This window comes from Rattus norvegicus, chromosome 6 (assembly GCF_036323735.1).
Source record: "Rattus norvegicus strain BN/NHsdMcwi chromosome 6, GRCr8, whole genome shotgun sequence".
Classification (NCBI taxonomy): Eukaryota; Metazoa; Chordata; class Mammalia; order Rodentia; family Muridae; genus Rattus; species Rattus norvegicus.
Window position 1 is genome coordinate 52,476,906 of NC_086024.1, and position 19,427 is coordinate 52,496,332.

The 19,427-nt window shown below is 43.6% G+C and overlaps 1 protein-coding gene across 1 annotated transcript in view; it reads right to left on the reverse strand.

The window, feature by feature from the left end:
• The window catches only part of Tpo (thyroid peroxidase), a 69,796-nt gene extending 50,908 nt beyond the window's left edge, over positions 1–18,888 (reverse strand). The window contains exons 1-5 of the mRNA NM_019353.2: positions 18,848–18,888; positions 18,098–18,192; positions 11,449–11,533; positions 5,697–5,848; positions 3,194–3,326 (exon numbers count right to left, since the gene is read on the reverse strand). Coding sequence (NP_062226.2) covers positions 3,194–3,326; positions 5,697–5,848; positions 11,449–11,533; positions 18,098–18,191 — 464 coding nt within the window. The 5' untranslated portion in view covers position 18,192; positions 18,848–18,888. The remainder of the gene's footprint in view (positions 1–3,193; positions 3,327–5,696; positions 5,849–11,448; positions 11,534–18,097; positions 18,193–18,847) is intronic.
• Between the last annotated feature and the right edge of the window lie 539 nt (positions 18,889–19,427).

A 19,427-nucleotide genomic window follows, 5' to 3' on the forward strand; every position in this document is an offset into this window, starting at 1 on the left:
AGGAACCTACAGGTAAGATGATAGCTTAGAAGCCCATTTTGATGGTTAGCATTGATCATCAACCTAATAGAAATTAGCGTCATCTGGTAGATTTCTGTGCATGCCTGAGGAGGGCTAGATTGATATGGGAAGATCTGTCTTATCTGTGTGTGAGGCCATTCTGTTGGCAGGGGATCCTGGACTATATAAAGTGGAAAAGGCCATCCAAGCTGCAACCACTGTTCAGGGTTTTCTTTCATGATGATGGGTACAATGTGAGCAGCTGCTTCACGATCCTGTCCCAGTGATGTCTCCACAATGATATAGTCCAGACCTGTAAGTCAAAATAAACCCTCTCTCCCTTTCAACTGTTTTTATCAGGGTACTTTATCATCACATCAGGAAAAGTAACTAAGACAACCTCAGTGTGACCCACCAAAAGTAAATAGTGAGGATAATAAGCAGTAGTCCCTTCTAACAAGAGCTGAACAATGGGGTAACAATAAGGTTACATCTCTAGGGATGAGATCATGAAGTTCTCGCCAAGGCTAGTGGGAATTCCAGAGAGATCCCCATGTATACATGGTGGAAACTCTGGGCTAGAGAAAGACAGACAAGGTGGTAGAACAGTGACCTGGGGTTGGATATACAACAGAGAGACACAAGACCAGATCTTGGAGATAGAGGCTGAAGTGTATCTGAAATTGAGCCTCCCTGGGACTCTAGAGGGAATAACCCAAGAAGGAAGAAGCATCCTGCTATTGCCTGGGTAAGTAGTGACCTGGTTGCTGAGCGGCACACTGCTGAGCTCAGGATAGATGTGCCAAAACCAAGACAAGAGAAGCAGCTTGGTCTGAAACTACATGGTGATCGCAGAAGCAGACTCTGATAGAGGTAGCTAGAGTCCTGGTAAGAGGGACCCACCCAGCTGAAAAGGTCACCCGTGTGTAGCATGGTAAGCAGCAGTGTGTAGTATGGTAACTTTATATCTTGGACATAGGAAATCAAGCCAGGGAAGCAAGACCAAGCACATGTGGAAACTACCTAACACCAGTCCATTCTGACAGTTGAAAAACCCAAGGAAAAAACTGGAATCTACTAGCAGCTGAGCAGAAAGAATCCAAAATGAGATTTGTCAGATAAGTGGCTATTAGCCCAAATGCTTGAATTACCCTAAATGCACAGAACACATGAAACTCAAGAAGGATAACCAAAATGCAAATGCTTCACTCCTTCTTTAAAAGAGGAACAAGAAAACCCTTGGCGTGGAATAGGGAGGCAAAGTTTAGAACAGAGGCAGAAGGAACACCCATTCAGAGCCTGCCCCACATGTGGCCCATACATATACAGCCTCCCAATTAGATAAGATGGATGAAGCAAAGAAGTGCAGGCTGACAGGAACCGGATGTAGATCGCTCCTGAGAGACACACCCAGAGTACAACAAATACGTAGGCGAATGCCAACAGCAAACCACTGAACTGAGATCGGGAACCCCGTTGAAGGAATCAGAGAAAGGTCTGGAAGAGCTTGAAGAGGCTCGAGACCTCATATGAACAACAATGCCAACCAACCAGAGATTCCAGGGACTAAGGCACTACCCAAAGACTATACATGGACTGACCCTGGGCTCCAACCACATAGGTAGCAATGAATATCCTAGTAAGAGCACCAGTGGAAGGGGAAGCCCTTGGTCCTGCCAAGACTGAACCCCCAGTGAACATGGTTGTTGGGGGGAGGGTGGTAATGGGGGGAGGATAGAGAGGGGGAGCCCATGTAGAAGGGGAGGGGGAGGAGTTAGGGGGAAGTTGGCCTGGAAACCGGAAAGGGGAATAATAATCGAAATGTAAACAAGAAATACTCAAGTTAATAAAGATAAAAAAAAAAAGGAGAGTTGTCAGAGTGTATGCAGTGTCTCCCTTAGAGGGCTTGCTTCCCACAGATAGTGTCCCTTACCATACTCACTCACACACTTCCTGGATGCTCATCTTGCTCTACCCAGCCTTGATATTCAGCACTTGTGTAGAATCAAGGCAGTGTTATGCACCCCTCAGTATTTAGGAGAAGGTAAAGGAAGGGTTAATGGAGAAACATGAAGGAAGTAGTCAAAGCATTGATATAACTGTCTGGCTGGGGTGCTCCCCCAAAATAGACTCAGCTAGGATCCTGCTCTGAAGCTAAGTGAGGGCAGAGGTATAAATTACTAAGAATTAAGCTTATCCCTGTTTAGCTGAAAATGAATGAGACCCAAACTATGATTATTTATTAGGTTCTGCATAATTACTTGGAGATTACCCCAATCTAATACTTAACACTAGACTGGCTCCTTTCCCAACTGTGCTCCCCAAATACTTGCTATTTGCATCTCCCTGGGTTATTTCTGCTCCAGCAGTTTGGTGTCCCGGGGAGGCATTTCACTTGGGCATATGCTGCTGGTCCATTATGGCTAATGTAGACCTCCTGTTCTTCCAGTCTGCCCCCTTCTGTACTCCTTCTCTCTCTTTCTCCTTTCTCCTTCTCCTAGTGGTCCCTACATGCAACCCCTAGCCCAATGACTCAAACTCTACCTTTCTCTATTCCCTGCAGTAATCTGTTGCTGCCAGTTTTGTTTAACCAATAGTTTTACACTGGGGAGTTAGAATTGCAAAACGAAGGCTTGTGTATATGGGAAATTGCTCCTCTTGGGGCAACAAGATCTTTGGGTACAGAAATTAACATATAAGTACAAGAAGCACCCAACCAACCCTAACAAAAAGGAAGGGAACATTGTGATGCTTTTTGTCTAACTTAGAGCACAAACATAAAGGGAAGCAAAAGATACATGCCACAAGGGCTGATGCCTTGTGGCAAATGGTCAAATTCATTTATCAGTCAGGTTGGTGGAAGGAAGCAGACAGTCCTGGTAACATACTAGAGACAGGTAGGAGATTTGGAAAAATCAAAGATGCTAAGTATCTGGTTTGGGATATTAGGTGATGGTGATGCATTCTGTGCTTTTTGGAAAATAAGGACGAGACAGAGCAGCAAAGCTCCCCTGTGACACCTCTATCTGGAGTGTAGGACAGCACGAGGGTAGCAATGGTAGATAGTTGGAGTGTGAGATAATGGGATACACAGAGGGGTGGATGGCCACAGTTCATGGATCTAGACTTCACAATGGCGTGTGTCATCAAGTCTTGAGAGATTCATGATGAATAGAGGGTCTTCACACAGTACCTGTTGTTGCACACCCCTGTGATGGGCCGGTACTTGTTTGCCAGGCAGGTGTCAGGACATCTCGGTGGCAGCATGAAAGGCAAGCATCCTGACAGGTTGGCAATTGTGGCCAGGATGTCTGCTGATAGTGCATCTGTATAACAAGACAGACCAGTATTGAAGTTAGGTCCAGTTGGCTCTTCTTCCCAGCCCCATGCTCTGAGAAATAAAACTCAGACTCAAAATATATTTATAAATAATTTGGCCATATAACTAGGCTCTTCTCTGACTGGAATAAATTTAAAGTATCTCATTTGTCTTAACCAACATTCTGCCATGTAGCTGGCTATCTACGCTCAGGTACCCTGTGTCCATCTCCTCAGATCTTCCTAGGCTGATCTTCCCATGCTTGGCTCTGTCCCAGAATCTTTCACCCCACGAATGTCCCACCTCCCATTCCCTATGTATGCCATAGGTCATAGGCTTTTTAATTGACAGGTGATATGTCCATACAATACACAAGACATTCTCTCTATAGGCCAGACTTTGTGTGGCATCTGCACCAGATAAAGTATCTTCCCAACAGTTGTATCAGCTGTGGCCTCAACATCAGGGCTTCCTGTGCAGTCTCAGTCACTGCTCTGAGAAAACCTGCCATCTCCCTTTTAGTCACATGCTTCTTCATTCAGTCCCTTTAGCCATCTTCATGGCCAGGAGTGTGTGTGTGTGTGTGTGAGGGGGAGTGGTTGTTTACTTTTTGGGTTCATGGTGATTCTGAAAAGCAACCTCAGAGCCATTTGGCTCTAGAAAGACAAGTCAGTAGGCTACTCCCATCTCACAGGACACATCACCCAGAACCAAGTTGCTAGGTCTGTACAACAAAACATCCCCATCTCACAATTACCCAGGAGAGCACTAAGACAGGATGTGTATCCTCCCAAAGAAACCCACCTTGGTTGAGCTTGCTAATAGCATCCATTCCTTCTGCTATAAAAAAGCCTTTTTTTTTCCTCCTATCGATTTCTCTAGGTTAGTACCTCTGAACGCAGTCTTTTTTTGTTTATATTTACTGTTTTTCTTCCTAGTTCTGTCACTGTTTATGCTATTCAACAAATCAAGGTTAAGGAAGCTCAAAGATGACTCTATAAAACTGTGATGAATGTATACTAATGAAATTGAGATTCTCACTAGAAAACAGAACCAACAGGAATGCATTTTATTTTCAAATAGAAGAGTTCTCTGCACCAGCCCTTATTGAGCAACCTGACAATGGCCCAGGTGTGTGAGGGCCATGTGCTCCTTATTTGCTAGAGCACAGCAAATCAAGTCCTGTAAGGAGTCTCATGTGACTGAACTTCTGCTGGCCAACGAGCCAATGTTCAGGAATAACCTAGTGGTTCTACCCAGTGCACTTGCTGATTGTTTATGCAGGCGTGGCAGGAAGTCTATTTGGATTGGCTGTTTATACAACCATGGCAGGAAGTCTATCTAGATTGGCTATTTTATGCAGGTGTGGCAGGAAGTCTATCTGGATTGGCTATTTTATGCAGGCGTGGCAGGAAGTCTATCTGGATTAGCTCACCTTCCTTATATACTCCAGAGTGTCTGAGTCTATAATGGAAATAACTTTAACATAACCTTTACGGTATTTTACATTATCAATTTCACACTATGGCCTCTCTTGGCAATGTGCTGTCCCTGGACTGAGAGTCCTATGACACGGAAACAGGAACCAATAGGCTCCCATCCTTAGGATAGGTCACCCTACCATCACTTCTACCACCATCTGGGCTGATGTCACTATTGGATAGGGACCAATGTACTTAGAAAGGTCTTTCAACTATGTGGTCTGAAGTGAAATCTTTTTCAGAGTGACTTCATGGTTGCTGTAAAAGTTGAACTTAACTATTCCGTGTAGGATTTGAGAATTGTAGTTAATACTGGCTTAAAATGACTTCGTCTCATCAGGTGAAGCAGCACCAGATTAATTTAAGAGATCAAATAGCTCATAACACTGCACTGAAAATAAATCTCACAGAAGTTGGTAAAAAGAAAGCTTATTTTTGAGTATGGCACCATAGTCCACAGAGGCTTTAATCTGGCTTCTGTTTTCTTCAAATGTACTCTACTGTGGCTACCATGTGAGCTGCTAGAGATGGCACACTAGTCTTATTCTTGGAAAGTCCATGGATTTTTACCTTCCTTGGGTAACAGACTAAGTCAGAAGGTCCTGGTTACAAACTGGGACGTTGAGGCGCCTGTCCAGTCCCCTGCTTGCTGTGACAAGACACAACCTGAATGAATGTCTCCCCAGAATGCCCTTATGAGTGAGTGTGTTCCCTGTGTTTCACTCGGTGAGAAGGCTACAGGAAAAGTCCCTATGTATTTTAGAACATAAATTAGAGCATGTTTAGCTGTTTCTCCAAATGGGATTTGAATAGGGGAGAAACTGTATTTCCCAGAATTACAAAAATAAGAAACTATGAATGGATCTAAGCAGAGGCGGAGGCATGCAGCTGCTTACCCGTGGAGAACTGTGATTGTTCACGTTTCATGACTTGTATTGATGTTTCCATGATCTCTGCTGCTCGGGAAATAGCTCCACTGGTGGACTCTGGCAGCTTGGAGAAAGAGAGAAGCTGGGCTGGAGAAAGGACTCCCCTTTTCTTGAGGTTTCTAGAGCGTAAGGAGTCATAAGTTAAATGGGGACCACTTTGCAAATGTACTTGATGAACAAGGATGTAAGTACTTTTATCTGATCTCCAGAAACATCTGGGCATAGTGATAAGCTCCTGTAAGCCCAGTGCTGTGGAAACAGAGATGGGTAGATTTTGTGGGTTCCTTACAGCATATCCTTACTGGTAAGCCCCAGGTTCCATTGAGAGATCAAGTCTCAAAAGATGTATGGCTCTTGAGATTGACTTCTGGAGTCTTCATGCATATGCATATGAATCGTCAAACACACCTTCTTCCCATTTAGCCTCTCCCTATCGCCAGCACATATGCCACATATACATGCACATACAATAAATAAACCAACAGAACATTTATTAAGTGACTGCATATACCAGACAATGAACTGTGGGTCAGACAAAGAAAAGGCCTAGATAGCTCTGAGCCACAGAAGTGTTCAGGTCAGTAAAAGGGATAGAGCACAACTAGAAAGTAGCAATATTGGGTGAGAAAGAATATTGTCAATATTTTGGTGAGGAAGAAATTGTCAAGAATATGGTCAATATTTTCTTTTAAAAACATCCACATCTCAATTATCTTGTTCTCCTTAACAGTTTTTTTGGGTTCTCACTGTTACCTGGGCCAGGAGGCCACTGCAGGGCAGAGTCTTAACTGGATTAGGGAGGATCACCAAATCCTCCAGATTCTGACCTCTGGAGGATCTGAGGCCAAGCAGAGCCCTGAAGCTGTCACAAATGTCCCTTCTTGCTGTCAACTCACCCCAGATAGACCCAGGTTTATATAACTGTGGATTGGGGAAAGCAGCCATCTTTTCAGTTTTATCATACTGTGAATAAATGAAATGTTATATTTTTCCATGTCTTAGTAATAGCCTAAAATACACGCTGCTCTTGAGAAAAAGCCATGTCTCTGGTGCTTCACTGCAGTTACGTCATGCTCTAGCCTGAAAACACCATGAGGTCCTACCTGCTCTTACCACAGAACAAAACCAGTTACTTCAGGTGATGAACAATGTCTGTTGTAATCCTTTCTGTATCTGTTTATATCCACACAGCATGCTGCATAACCCAAGATACACAATGCAAAGGAAACTTAATAACCTCAAGACATAAATACTGCAATTATGACAATTATGTAGATGAGGAATTTAACACTTAACTCATGTAAGCTGCTTAGCTTTTGCAAGGTAGGCATGAGGGACAGCAACCAGGTTGAGATACAAACACACCCAACTCACATACATTGGAAATGAGAGACTCGGTTCACCAATGTCCATGATACAAAATGTGACATACTAGTAAAAGACCCAATGACATCCTGAGCCTTGAGGAAATGGGTTTTGCCAGTTGTTAACTACAACATAAAAAGGTCAAAGTTTCATGGGAACTGGCAGAGGGCAGGAGACCCCAGTTCAGAGGTGGAGGCTATTGTCCCGCACCACAATAGGGCTACACCATCTTGAAGAGCCAATGGTAGACAGAAGCATGGCCCCTAAAGATATATTTCTCTAAAGTATACTAGGGCAGAGGATGTTGCTAACAGGGAAAATGTGATGTTTTAATGTTTGCATTGTGAGCTCTCCTTCTGACATTCCTCTTTGTAAACAGGCAAATATTTTGGGTACAAAGTGATTTGTCTTCCTACTTAGTTGGTTGATGAACTCTCCCTTGCTGCTCTAGCTGCCTTGAGGATAAAGACTGTGAGTTTAACAATCTGAATATACCATAAACATGTTACCAAGTCCACAGCTTTGCTAATCACCCTAGCTCCTTGAGGTGGTCCATCCCAGGTTGTTGGCTGCCATGAGCCTTGCTGAACATTCTCTATCTCATTAGAGGGGCACATCTCCTACCTCATTAGACTGGCACTGAGGCAAGGCCACAATGGATCCAAAACAAAAGCCCTGATGGGTATGATTGGTGCTAGTATTGAGGAAGGTTTGAAGAGCCAGGAGCCTCACTGCCAAGGAAGCAGCTGAACAGCTTGAGAGCAGTTTGGCAGGAAGAAGAAATCAGAAGGAAAGACGCAAAGGTGATGAACCAGTGGAGAGCTGAGACAAAGGAACGGCAGGCTGTAAGATGTCAGAGAAGAGGACCTGTAGGCCCTGGCTGCTGGGACATTCTCCTAGAGCTGTCAATTCCTCAAAGTTAAGGGTCTCAAATTCTAGGCTGAGGGCTGTAATACTAGACCCTGCCTAAGGCTAAATGTCTACAACTCCAGACCTGGTAGGGACATTTGTAGGACTTAGGGCCCTAATATTTGAGACTCACAGGGACTGTGACACTAAAGGGTGACACTAACTGTTGCTTCTACAAGCTTACAACTGTTGCTCACTGCTGCCAAACAGGGAAAAGAAGGACACTAAAGGTCAGCATCTGAAGAGCCTCTTGGATATCCAGGAGCCCTATCTGGATACAGCAAATGAACCCTTGGCTGGCTGATTGGTGATGCCAGTACCCTGCCATGTCTGAGGTAGACAGCCACTGGAGACTGACTGTTCTGGTGCCTAGACCCCTTAGGCTGGACATCCTAGTCCTCATAGCTTGCTGATGATAGTGGTTATTACCATGGATCAGTGCCCATTTCGTCCTCTGGTTTGTCCCCTTAGCTATCACATACAAGAGGACTGGTCCCCCTTGCTGCTTACTTCCCTTCTATACCCTATGCTCTGATCTTAGGGGCTTAGTGAGGTGTTTATCAATTGCCCAGTCAGCTGTCCATTTGCTGCTCTCTCCAGGATAACAGCTCCATCTTTTAACCCTCCAATCGCAGTGCAGAACAGACAGCTCCATGCTTTAACCCTCCAACCACAGTTAACGTCTACAGCCATTTTGTAGGGCTCATTAACACTCCAGCTGCAGGGAGTGGGAGGGTGTTAAATGAGAGGTGTGTGTCCTCCTATTTGCAGAAGGATATTGATCATATACTCACATTTCAGGAACTTCATATTTAGCTGGCTCAGCATTCCTCATGTGAAAAGCCAAGGAGGAGAGTCACGTGTCAGATTTATGTTCTCTTTAGTTCCCCTGAGTGTTTGAAGAGTGGGGAAGGCAGAGCCAACAGTGTCGCCTTCAATAAGTCATCCTATCTGCTGCCAGGCAGACCTAGACTATCTCAATGTCAGCATACTGAGATGATGTCACAGATCTGAACACAGATAATCCAGATAATCCTGGAGCCCATGGGGAATCATGAGTCAGAAACTGACTTAGAATGCTGGAAGGGAACAGATTTGTTGCCCCAGGAAGTGGTAAGGATGTGATCTTGGTACTTTGTGCTGTCTAGAGCTTCCTGTTTCCTCAGACCCACTGCCTCTCAGTTGAGGAAAAAATAAGGAAAATAGTCTATCTACATTCTGGAAGGGAGGGAAGGAGGAACGTGAGACAATGGACTGTGCCAGGAAACTTGGCAAGGTAGAACAGACCTGAGACAGTAGTTGCCTCCCTGCTCCCTGCTCCCTGCCAGATTCCTGGCCTAGAACTCATGCCCACATTCCCCATGATGATCATGTAGCCTAAAACAGAGTTCTTCATGCTAATGAGGTACCTAGAGACCCTGAGGGTTTAATCAATAAGTTTCTCTTCCTGGACATTCTTCCCTGCAAAAGGTGTTTAATCTCTGACCCACTCGGAGAAGTTGGTTCTCATTTATTTTCCACGATGAACGTTCAATAAATGGTATGGATAAACATGGACTGTCTCTTTCATTGAAACCACCATGAGGAGCATGGAGAAGGCCTATAGAGCTGCAGCTTGTCTCTCATAGAAGGCCTGCCTCTCTGCTTTCAGACCATCACAGCTACCTTCGTTGATGAGCTAAACCAGAGTTCTCCATTTCTCCAGCCCTGGGTTTGTCGTCCTCAGCCCATGGGCCCCCAATGGTCCCAGCCTCATGGTGACAGGGTACCTGAGAGTCAAGAAACCCCAACTTTGGCTTCCCACACCTTAGACTGTGTTCTCCCACCCCCAGGGGTGTCTAGGCATGTGCATAAAGCCCAGCACCTGACAGCGTCAGTGGTTTGGGGAGATGCAGTCAAACACTCTCTGTGTTTTGTCTACTCCTACAACCCCACTGTGGGCTGAACTAGGGAACCACAGAAGGGGAGGGAAAGAGGAAGAAGGGAGGGGATAGATAGATAGATAGATAGATAGATAGATAGATAACCACCTAATGAATATATGGATATAGGTTTTGTTCTGCAGATACACAAGTGAGAGTTTGAGCCAGGAAATCTCATCTCCTTGGTCTGCTGAGAATTCTTGGTTTGAAAGAACAGAGGAGTTGATGGCCTCACTCCTACAGGTCCAGAAAGGGCACTGGTCCCTAAGATGTGCTGGTAGCTGCTACTTCCTAGGTAGCCCAGCCATGACTGATAGCAGGTCTTATGCACATCTGCCAGCTTTTAGACTTGGTTGTACTTCCTGTTGCAGAAGCACAGGCTACAGATCACAGGTGAGGCTGCCATGTTGTCTGTGTAGCCTCATGCCTCTTCCTTCCATAATGGTGCAGTCATGGGGCCCTTTGTCATCAGTTGTAGGCCATGTACTGAGGTTGACACCATAAAACTCTTAGGTTTTTAAAAATTTTCTGCCTCTTCTCCCATTTCCAGTGGGTAACTCTTCTGGTTATAAGATTCCCAGGAGCATTCCACAGTACTACAAACTCTTTTTCTTTTCTCTCTGACAATTCTCATCAGTTCTTCTGCTCAGAGAATATTGTTTCCTCTTTCACCTTCGATTTTTTTTAATAGTCAGGTAACAATTTGTCTCTAACCAATGTGGAATAGTGGAACAATTTTTTACTTGGGACAATAGAAATTTGAAGTAAATCAGAAGATGTCAGGTAATAATTTGTACCTTGAGAGAAGTTGTAACTTTTCACCGACTTCCAATGAAATGATGTTTGTGAAGACAAAACCTAGTATGTTTTTGATTTTTTGAATATCGAATGAGTCACCATGATGCCACTAGCAATGGTGTCTGTCGCATATTTAAAAATGTGATGCCACAGGCTGGAGACAGGACTCAGAGTTAAGGGCACTGATTTAGAGAATCCAGATTAGATTCCCAGCACCTACTCAGTGCTTGTAACTGTCTGTAAATCCAGTTTTAGGGCTCTGATGCCCTCTTACATTCACTGCAGGCACAAAGCAAGTGCAGGAATCTTAGACATGCATGTGGGCCACAGATGTACATACATGTGATATGATTAGAAAACATTTTTGAATTATAATTAGTATAAAAAGTCAATTATTTTAGGAAACAGTGACAAGCAGGTTGAGGCTCTGGTTCTATGCTTGAGGTAGTGTTATGGTGACATTATAGGGGCTAGGCACCAAGCCTGAATAAACAACACCCCTTTCTCTGTAAAGTGCCCTAACTTTATTCCTGTCCAAGCTTCAGACTCTGTCATCATGGCACCTTGAACTATGATTAGACCTCTGGCTTTTGATTTCATCTTCTCTGTGCAAAGAGTTTTGAGAGTGAGCATTGTTTTTCATGGTGGCCAATCACACTGGAACCATGAGTCATCTCACATGAGCTTCAATGCCTCAATTGCAGGACGTTATGGTGAACACTCACCTTTTCATGGTGTTGTAGACTGCATTGTCCACCAGAAGCTGGCTCGTTTCTACAACATTGATAACATGGGATGTCATAGTCTTCCCTAGGATATAAATCAACACATCACCATTAAAACAGACCCCACAGGGCAGCAACTCTGCCGGCTTTAGCAGATGGGTATAGTGACAGTCATGTGGTCTCTAGAAATGATCAGCTTATTGGAACTCTCTGGAGCATTAGTTTCTATGCAAAATTGAAACAAATTGTGTAAAGGTAAACTAAATAACTGCACATTTCAGAAACTGTATCAAGGAGACAACTTTGCACCATTCAGCCCCTGACAGCATCTGCCTTTGCTACTTGAGGAAAGAAGATACAATGTGATGGGAAGTTGTTGGAGAGCCTTAAGATCACAAGTTCCCAAAACCACACCAGTCTCCAATGTGGGGGACAGTATGTCTACTCAATTTCCTTCTAAATCTATCTTGCTAAATCCAATTCTCATTTCCATTCCTGAAGACAGCTGTAGTCCTGAATTTACCATCTGAGTGGGCATTGCTGGCCTCATAACAGGGAGGCTATAGGTGTGGGCATACTAGAGTCAGGATACTGTGGTAAGAGGACATTGCTGAGTGATGTTGGTGTGGATCTCCCAGCCCTCAGATTGTTGACTGGTTTGGTCCACAAGGGCAGTGAGAGCAGAGACATCCAGCACAGGTGGGGTGGGGGTGAGCTGGTTTAGAAGCCCTGTGAGTATGTATGGTGAAGGACCACACTGAGACAAGCTGTCAGTAAGCAGATCAACTTTACTAAGGGTGATTGAAAGCTTTCAAAGTTTTGAGGGACTGGAAGTAGGGACATCCAGAATGGGCAAATGTCATTGGCTGGAATCTTAGAGTACCTAGAGTGCCTCATTAACATGGGGAAGCATTTCAGGAATCTCTGGTGCTGACTGAACAGGTTTTATCAGAAGAAAGAAAAATTGGACTTATGAACTAATTGAGGCTGTGTGACATTCTTCAGGTAGAGGTGGGCTTGGAGGCTTAGAATTCCATGGACAAGTTCAGAGAAGGAAAGTCTTCCATAATGTACCAAGCCCAGAGGCTATCTGGTCATGGTGGACTTTGACCTTAATGAGCAGAGTTTTCCCACAGTTGGAATGCTACATCCTGCTCAGTGCTCTTACATTGAGAATGGTGATTTCTTGGCTCTATTTATAAACAAATTGTAGGTCTCTTTGTGGCAAGCCTGTTGATTCCAGAGGGCTCACAGAATGCTGAATCTCTTGTCTATGGCCCTCTCTGTCCCAGCCTTGGTTCTTGAGTTCTCTTCCCTTTCTCCTCTTTGATATTTTTGGCTCTTCTGGCTTTTATTTCTCTCTCTTATCCTCCCCCAAATATTCATCTTCAACTTGAACTTCTTCTGTCCCCGCCAGTATTCATGGCCTCTGTCATGGTTTGCATGCTTGGGTCAATTAGTGGAACTGTTTGGAAATGAATATATGTGGCCTTTTTGGAAGAGATGTGTCCCTGGGGGTAGGTGTAAATGTTTAAAAAACCCACAATAGGCCCAGTCTGCTGCTTTCCTTCTATCTCTGTCTCTCAGTGTATCTGTGAATACCTGTTTCTCTCTCTGCCTGCTGCCTATGGATCAGGATGTAAAACTACTGCTCCAATGCCATACCTGTCTTCCCAACACAATGATCTTAGACTAATCCTCTGAAACTGTGAGACAAGTTCCCCAAATAAATGTTTTCTTTTTCTTTTTATAAGTGTTGCCTTGGTCACATTCTCTCTTTGCAGCAACAGTACAATGACTAAGAGAGTCTTTGACAGTTGGTCTCGAATCAAGTGGAGTTGGAGACCCTTGAAAATGTTTGTCTTTTCCTTTCACTTCCTTAATGCATTTTGGGAAGTTCTGTACACCAGCATTATCGAATAGGACAAGTCATGGTGCCGACAACTCACTTATCTTTTGTTCTTGCTGTAGTAAGTCAGCTGGCTTTGTAAATATAGACCTGCTAGGTTGTGCCTCCCCTCACAACACAAAGACCCTGATGCCCACAGAGTGACATCCACACTCCTTTCCATGGGAAAGATCTTCACAGTCTACACGAACAAGGTTTAATTTTCAAAGCTCTAGGTATAACAGCTTGATTTCCCCCTTACCTTAAAATGTATTGTCATCTGGCACTAAAGAAATGGATTAGTGGATATAGGGACATTTGCATTACACCCTCAGTACAGACCCCAGTATCCAGGAAAAAAGTTTGACACAGCTATATGTACCTTTTACTGCAATGCTGCACAGAGCAGGGACAGAAGGATCCCTGAGGCTCATTGGCTGCCAGTCTAACTTCGGGCTCAGTGATAGAACCTGTCTTAGGTTAACAATGCAGAGAATTATAGAGTAATAACCCTGATGCCCTCTTCTGCCCTCTGTACACATGCACATGGCCGCAAATACCCTAACATATCTGTGTACACTCCCTCCAACCACCCCTCCGAAGTATCTACTTAAACTATCCAACTCATTCTCTCTCCCTTAGAGTAATTACCTTCTGAGTGGGATACAGCAGAACAAAAAAAAGATCAGTCCTTCACTTTGTGCCCTGCGCACTATGAAACTTAGAGGGCTGGACCACATAGTTTTTACCTCTTTGGTGCCAGGTAGAAGTTGGACTTAGTAGAAACATCACTATGTGCGAGCTAAATGCTTGCACTGAACAATTAACTGTGAAGAAAAATTGTGAGAGTGTGTGTGAGTGTGAGTGTGAGTGTGTGTGTGTGTGTGTGTGTGTGTGTGTGTGTGTACATGTGCATTTCCAGGGAATAGTAGCTGCCAGTGAACTAATTTTCTGCTATTGACCAATACTAAGTTGATATTTAAATTGATATGATCATGTATTACTTATGATTTCATTTGCTATGTTACAAAATATTTTTCCAAGTTTTAAAGAAAGGCTGATTATTTCACATTTTATCTTTGAACCAAAGGTTTTTCTATTGAGAAATTTCCCACAGAAATGCTTCTCTTCTATGATCTTCCAAACTCTCTGTGGAATTGGATAGATTTTAAATTAATTATGTTTTGGATGAACAGAGGTGTCTCATTCATCCGCATCAGAGGAGAGAGAATTTTCTCTTCTGCCCGTCTTAGCTGACCTTTCTGGGGTCGAATGAATTAGACAAAGGAAGGATAGATAAGAGAGAAGACTGGCAGACAGCAGACCTTGACCTGTATGCTGGCATCCCATGGGAGCTGCTAGAGCAGCAGACTTGGCTCATAAGAAAAGAAAGGAAGGAAAGAAAGCAAGGAAAGAAAGCAAGGAAAGAAAGGAAAGAGGGGGAGGAAACAGGTTGTTACTTACTAGGGAACAAGCTGCAAATAGGCAGATAAATGGGGAATGCCCCCAGGCAGCTGGCAGCTGTGTTTTTAATGTGGGTTCCTGGATGTCTGTGGCTGCCTAGAGACTTAGTCTCCTTTTCATTCTTCCCAGTAGAGTGGTGAGATACTTTACAAATGGATTTTCTGGCCAGAAGGGGGAAACAGAGTGCTTCTCTAAGACCTGTGGCATTTTTTGTTTTGCATCTCAAGATCCACCTAGCAGGTGCATAGGCTACATCTGACTTGTGGTTGAGGGTAAGGTCAATAATCCTAAGAATTTCAACTTGGTCTCTTCTGTTTCTCTAGAATAGAAATCTACATTCTAGAGAGTAACTTGACTTATTCCCCATCCTGGAGATAGCATCTGTCATCTGGCTGTCCACGTGTATGTCCTGAAAGTGCCATCTGCTCTGGGAGGCACACTGGCCTCTAGAATCGCACCTCTTGCATATTCATAACTGGAATGAAGAAGCCATTATACAAGAAGATACTGTATGTCAGGACAAAGAAGCAGGCTACATAGTTCCAAACTCGTTCACAAATACAAAGCAAAAGACGTGAAAGAAAGCCAAGGTCTTCTTCTCCAAAGCCACAGAGGCCCCAGGCTCTTATGCCCTGCCTTTGGCTGACTCTGACCACTTGGGGTTCACTCAGAGCCACGTGTGGATCCCGTTTTGACGATCTCTGCATTCAGAAATCTGGTGAACTGGAATAGAGCTGGCCAGCTTGCCTTTTAAACAAACTCCCCCTACTAGGCTGGCTTCCCAATCTCAGGGTTTGAAGGCAGCTTTCCTGCTCATGCTGTTCATTTGCATCTTATTTCCTTTTCACAGCTACACTGGAGCTGCTGAGTCCGCCATAAAGATAATTTCGCATGGATCTTAATTTTGCACAAACACTGGAAGCCCATCGCAGTCTGTTGAGAGGAATACACAGTACTTCATGGAGCATGTGCTACTGAGGGTTGTCAAGAGACACGATGAGCAAAGTTTTCCTAGATTTATAATGATCGCGGGTATACTCTAAGAGAAAATGAAACCTTTTTTTTTTTCATTTTCAGTACTTTATTACTGAATTTCCAGGTGCCAAGAATTCTTTTCCTCTGTGCTCTGAGGCATCTGGCTTTGCATAGAGTGAGTGCGCGCGTGTGTGTGGTGTGTGTGTGTGGTGTGTGTGTGTGTGGTGTCCCCCTACAGCTTTGCTTCTCAAAGTGTCACTGATGTCCCCCAAATGTACAAAGTCATCTGCGTTGTCATTTTCCAGATACATTTAATTTTGGCTGTAGTGAAATAGATATGAAAACTGTGTTTCAAATACATTTTACTGGTGAATACTGGTGAATTGTTTCAAAGACACTGTCGTTTAGTTTTCAACTGATAAATGTTCTTCTATTAAAGAACATAAGATTGAGCAATTGTGAAGCAAATTATTTTTGCTTGTTTTGGTTTTTCTATCACAGGGTCTTATGAAGTCCAGGCTGAGTTCACTCAAATTTACTATACATCAGATGCTAGCCTTTAACTCACAATCCTCCTGCCTCAGGTGGCATTAGAGGGGTGCTACCATGCCATGCAGAACTTGAAAGGCACTAACAGTGATTTTGATGGTTTAAACAAATTTATTATCAAATCTAGGGTCTCACACATAACCCAGCAAGTCCTCCCTCGCTGACCTATACCTGACTAAGGTACAGCCAAAGCTGACTTTGACCTTGTGAGTCTGTTTCATCTCTCTTCAGTGTTTGCCAACCAATGTGCGGCACCACTACCTATAAGTTTTCTACCTAAGAAATTTATAGTGTAGATGGATAATAAGCCAGCTAAAAATATTCTAATGAATGGTAAAATACACTCCGAAGCACACTATCATTATGGAGGTCATGTTGCACATTATTATATGCTATTAAAATGTAAGCAAAAGAGTTGACTCTATTACAGATTTATAAATCTTGCTTTTCATCCCAACCCTCTGGAGGCAGAGGCAGAGGCAGGAAGATTTGTATGTTCTGCATGGTGATTTCCAACCCGATGGGGACTGCATACTGAAACCCTGTTTCAAGAAACAAAACAAACACTCTGTGGGCAGAGTTACAGATGTCCCATATCCTCATTTTTGAAAAGAATATGATTTCAAATTTTAAAGCTACACAGTGCAGATGGTTTTATGGACAGCTCACAGGTGCAGTATTGAGCTCTTGGCTAAACTGTTGACCTCTATCTTTTCAGCCTTGTTTTATTCCTCTGGGGTCTTGATAGTTATTGAACAAAAGGATAAAGTGGTTTTACTTCCTTCTGTGTGCTGAACACCTGTCATGCTCCAGATGTTAGAAAGATTGGTATGAAGGGGTGTACTTAGTTTCTCTTGAAGATTTCAAATGAGCAACCCCTCTTTTTTTTTTAGTTGTCATGGAAACACAATTCCCACATTATTAATGCTCACCAGGAATACAGGTCGTGGTGGTCAGTTGAAGAGCCAGACTTGGAAGGGGAGGGTCATGCCCATCAGAAAGAGTGCTTTACCAATCCCTGATTGTGGATACCCAGAGGGAAAGGTGGATGGATGCTTTCTTTAGGAGTTCCTGAGCCTGGGAAGGCAGCAGGGTGACTTCAGTACAGTCATGATGCTCAGGCAGATAAATTAGGCAGAATGTAGCTCCTAGCAGGAAGCAGGTCTGAGTATAGACAAGGATGCTAAGTCTGGGCTGTGTGTGAGAGACTTAGGGGCAGCGTCCTGCCACCAGGAAGCTTGCTTCAGGGTGACCACTTGTCCTTTCTTCTTTTCTTTTCCCAGGTCCCTTTCTTGTCCATCCCTTCCCTTCCCTTCTCTACCCTCCCATTCTTTCCTTCCTTCCTTCCTTCCTTTCCTTCATTCCTTCTTTCCTTCCTTCCTTCCTTTTTTCTTCTTTATAGCAAAGAATGAGTATGTTAATCCAGACATCTCAGTAGATTTTTTTTACTATAACTTCCCATACAACTAAACTAAAAACTATACCAGAGGCATTTAAGATGATCTTAGAACAAAGAAACAAAAATTTTCATAACTTTTTAAAAGATATAGGTACAGATAAGACAGAAATGATTTATTCTATAATCATGGGGAAAATCAGTTCTTTTAAAGGAGGAATTATAATTTAATCCATCTAAACCAAAGAATTGTATTATTCCCTTTGACAAGCACAAAACTTAACTGATTCTCAACAACTGCCATGACATGTTTGGTCTGTTGAGTGTGAAAAGCAACTTTAGAAGAATAAAACAATCATATATCATTTGTTACTTACCCCCCAAGATGTCTCTGCTTCTCAGGAGGAAAGGGAGGAAAATTGCAGTTCCCATCACAACCAGCATTACTGCCATAGCTCCAAGTGTTCTCATTCTGGGGTTGCAGTGGGGAAGAGATAATCAGAAAGTCAGCAGAATACTGTGGGATGTACCATAAATACCCAGGCCTCTCCTCAGGTGGGTCCTCCCAAGTCCAAGGCTGCTACCTTAGGACCTTGAACTACCTTTAGAACCAAGAAGACACACAGTCAGCCTGGAGTGCTGATCAGACCTGGTCCCCTCTTCATCAGAAAGGTGAAGCAAGAGAATGGGAAATGTACCTCTTCAAACACATCTATGTGAAGTGAATGGCTAACATTCAGGATTTAGCACTTATAAAGATAAATAAGTCCTTGGCAGCTGCTACATCTTTTGTGACATGATGATTCTAATGATGTGATTTCAGGTGAAACAGAAGATCCAAAATCCATCACATCCACATCCACTTTCTAAGTTTTTGTTTTCTTCATCTTAGACATTGATATTCTTGAATCCCTGACTCAGCATCCTGAGTTGAACACATCATAGTAAATATGGGTCTATAGATGCCCTAGCGCATGTGAACTGAAGTAATGGGGACAGGGCACCACCAGGCTTTGCTAGGAGAAACATCTATTTGCCACACAGACCAGTAATGGCCTCCCTAGACAACTTTACATGTTTCATGATAGATTTCTCTTAGAAAATGGGAAAATAAAAAGTTTTACAACCTGACCATTTTCTTTTCCTCCACTGAAGAAGCAGGCTGTGCACAGCTGGGTGTGTTCTTTGTGGCCTTAACTTCAGAAATGTGAATCTCAATTACTCTCTGGAGACTTGGTTACCCACCATATAAATGGACTCCATGCTCTGATGCCCACTCAAGCTTAGACAGGAGTGGCTCCATTCTGTTTGTTTAGTATTTGTTTCTGCCAAGTGCTTGTGTGTCCTTGCTGGTCAGAACAAAGGTGCCACTCATAGAAAGCAGTCTGGCTGCCTGACCTAGAAAGATAGAAAGGTTCCATATACCTTACTGCTAGGTGTCTTAGCTAGGGTCACCCACATAGGTTCCTGGGAGTTTCTCTTATCCTATATTTCTAGTTCATCCCAGAGATACCTCCCCTTCACCAGTTCTCGCTCCCTCTGTCCTCCCCACACTTGATCCATGTTCCCCTCCTAACTACCTTTCCCACCGAGTTCCCCACTTCTCTATCCAGTCCAGATGCCTCTTGTAATCAGGCAAGGTTTTCAATGGAGGGCCAGGGATACCAACCTACCCACAAAACCTTTGACCCACAATTTGTCCTGTCT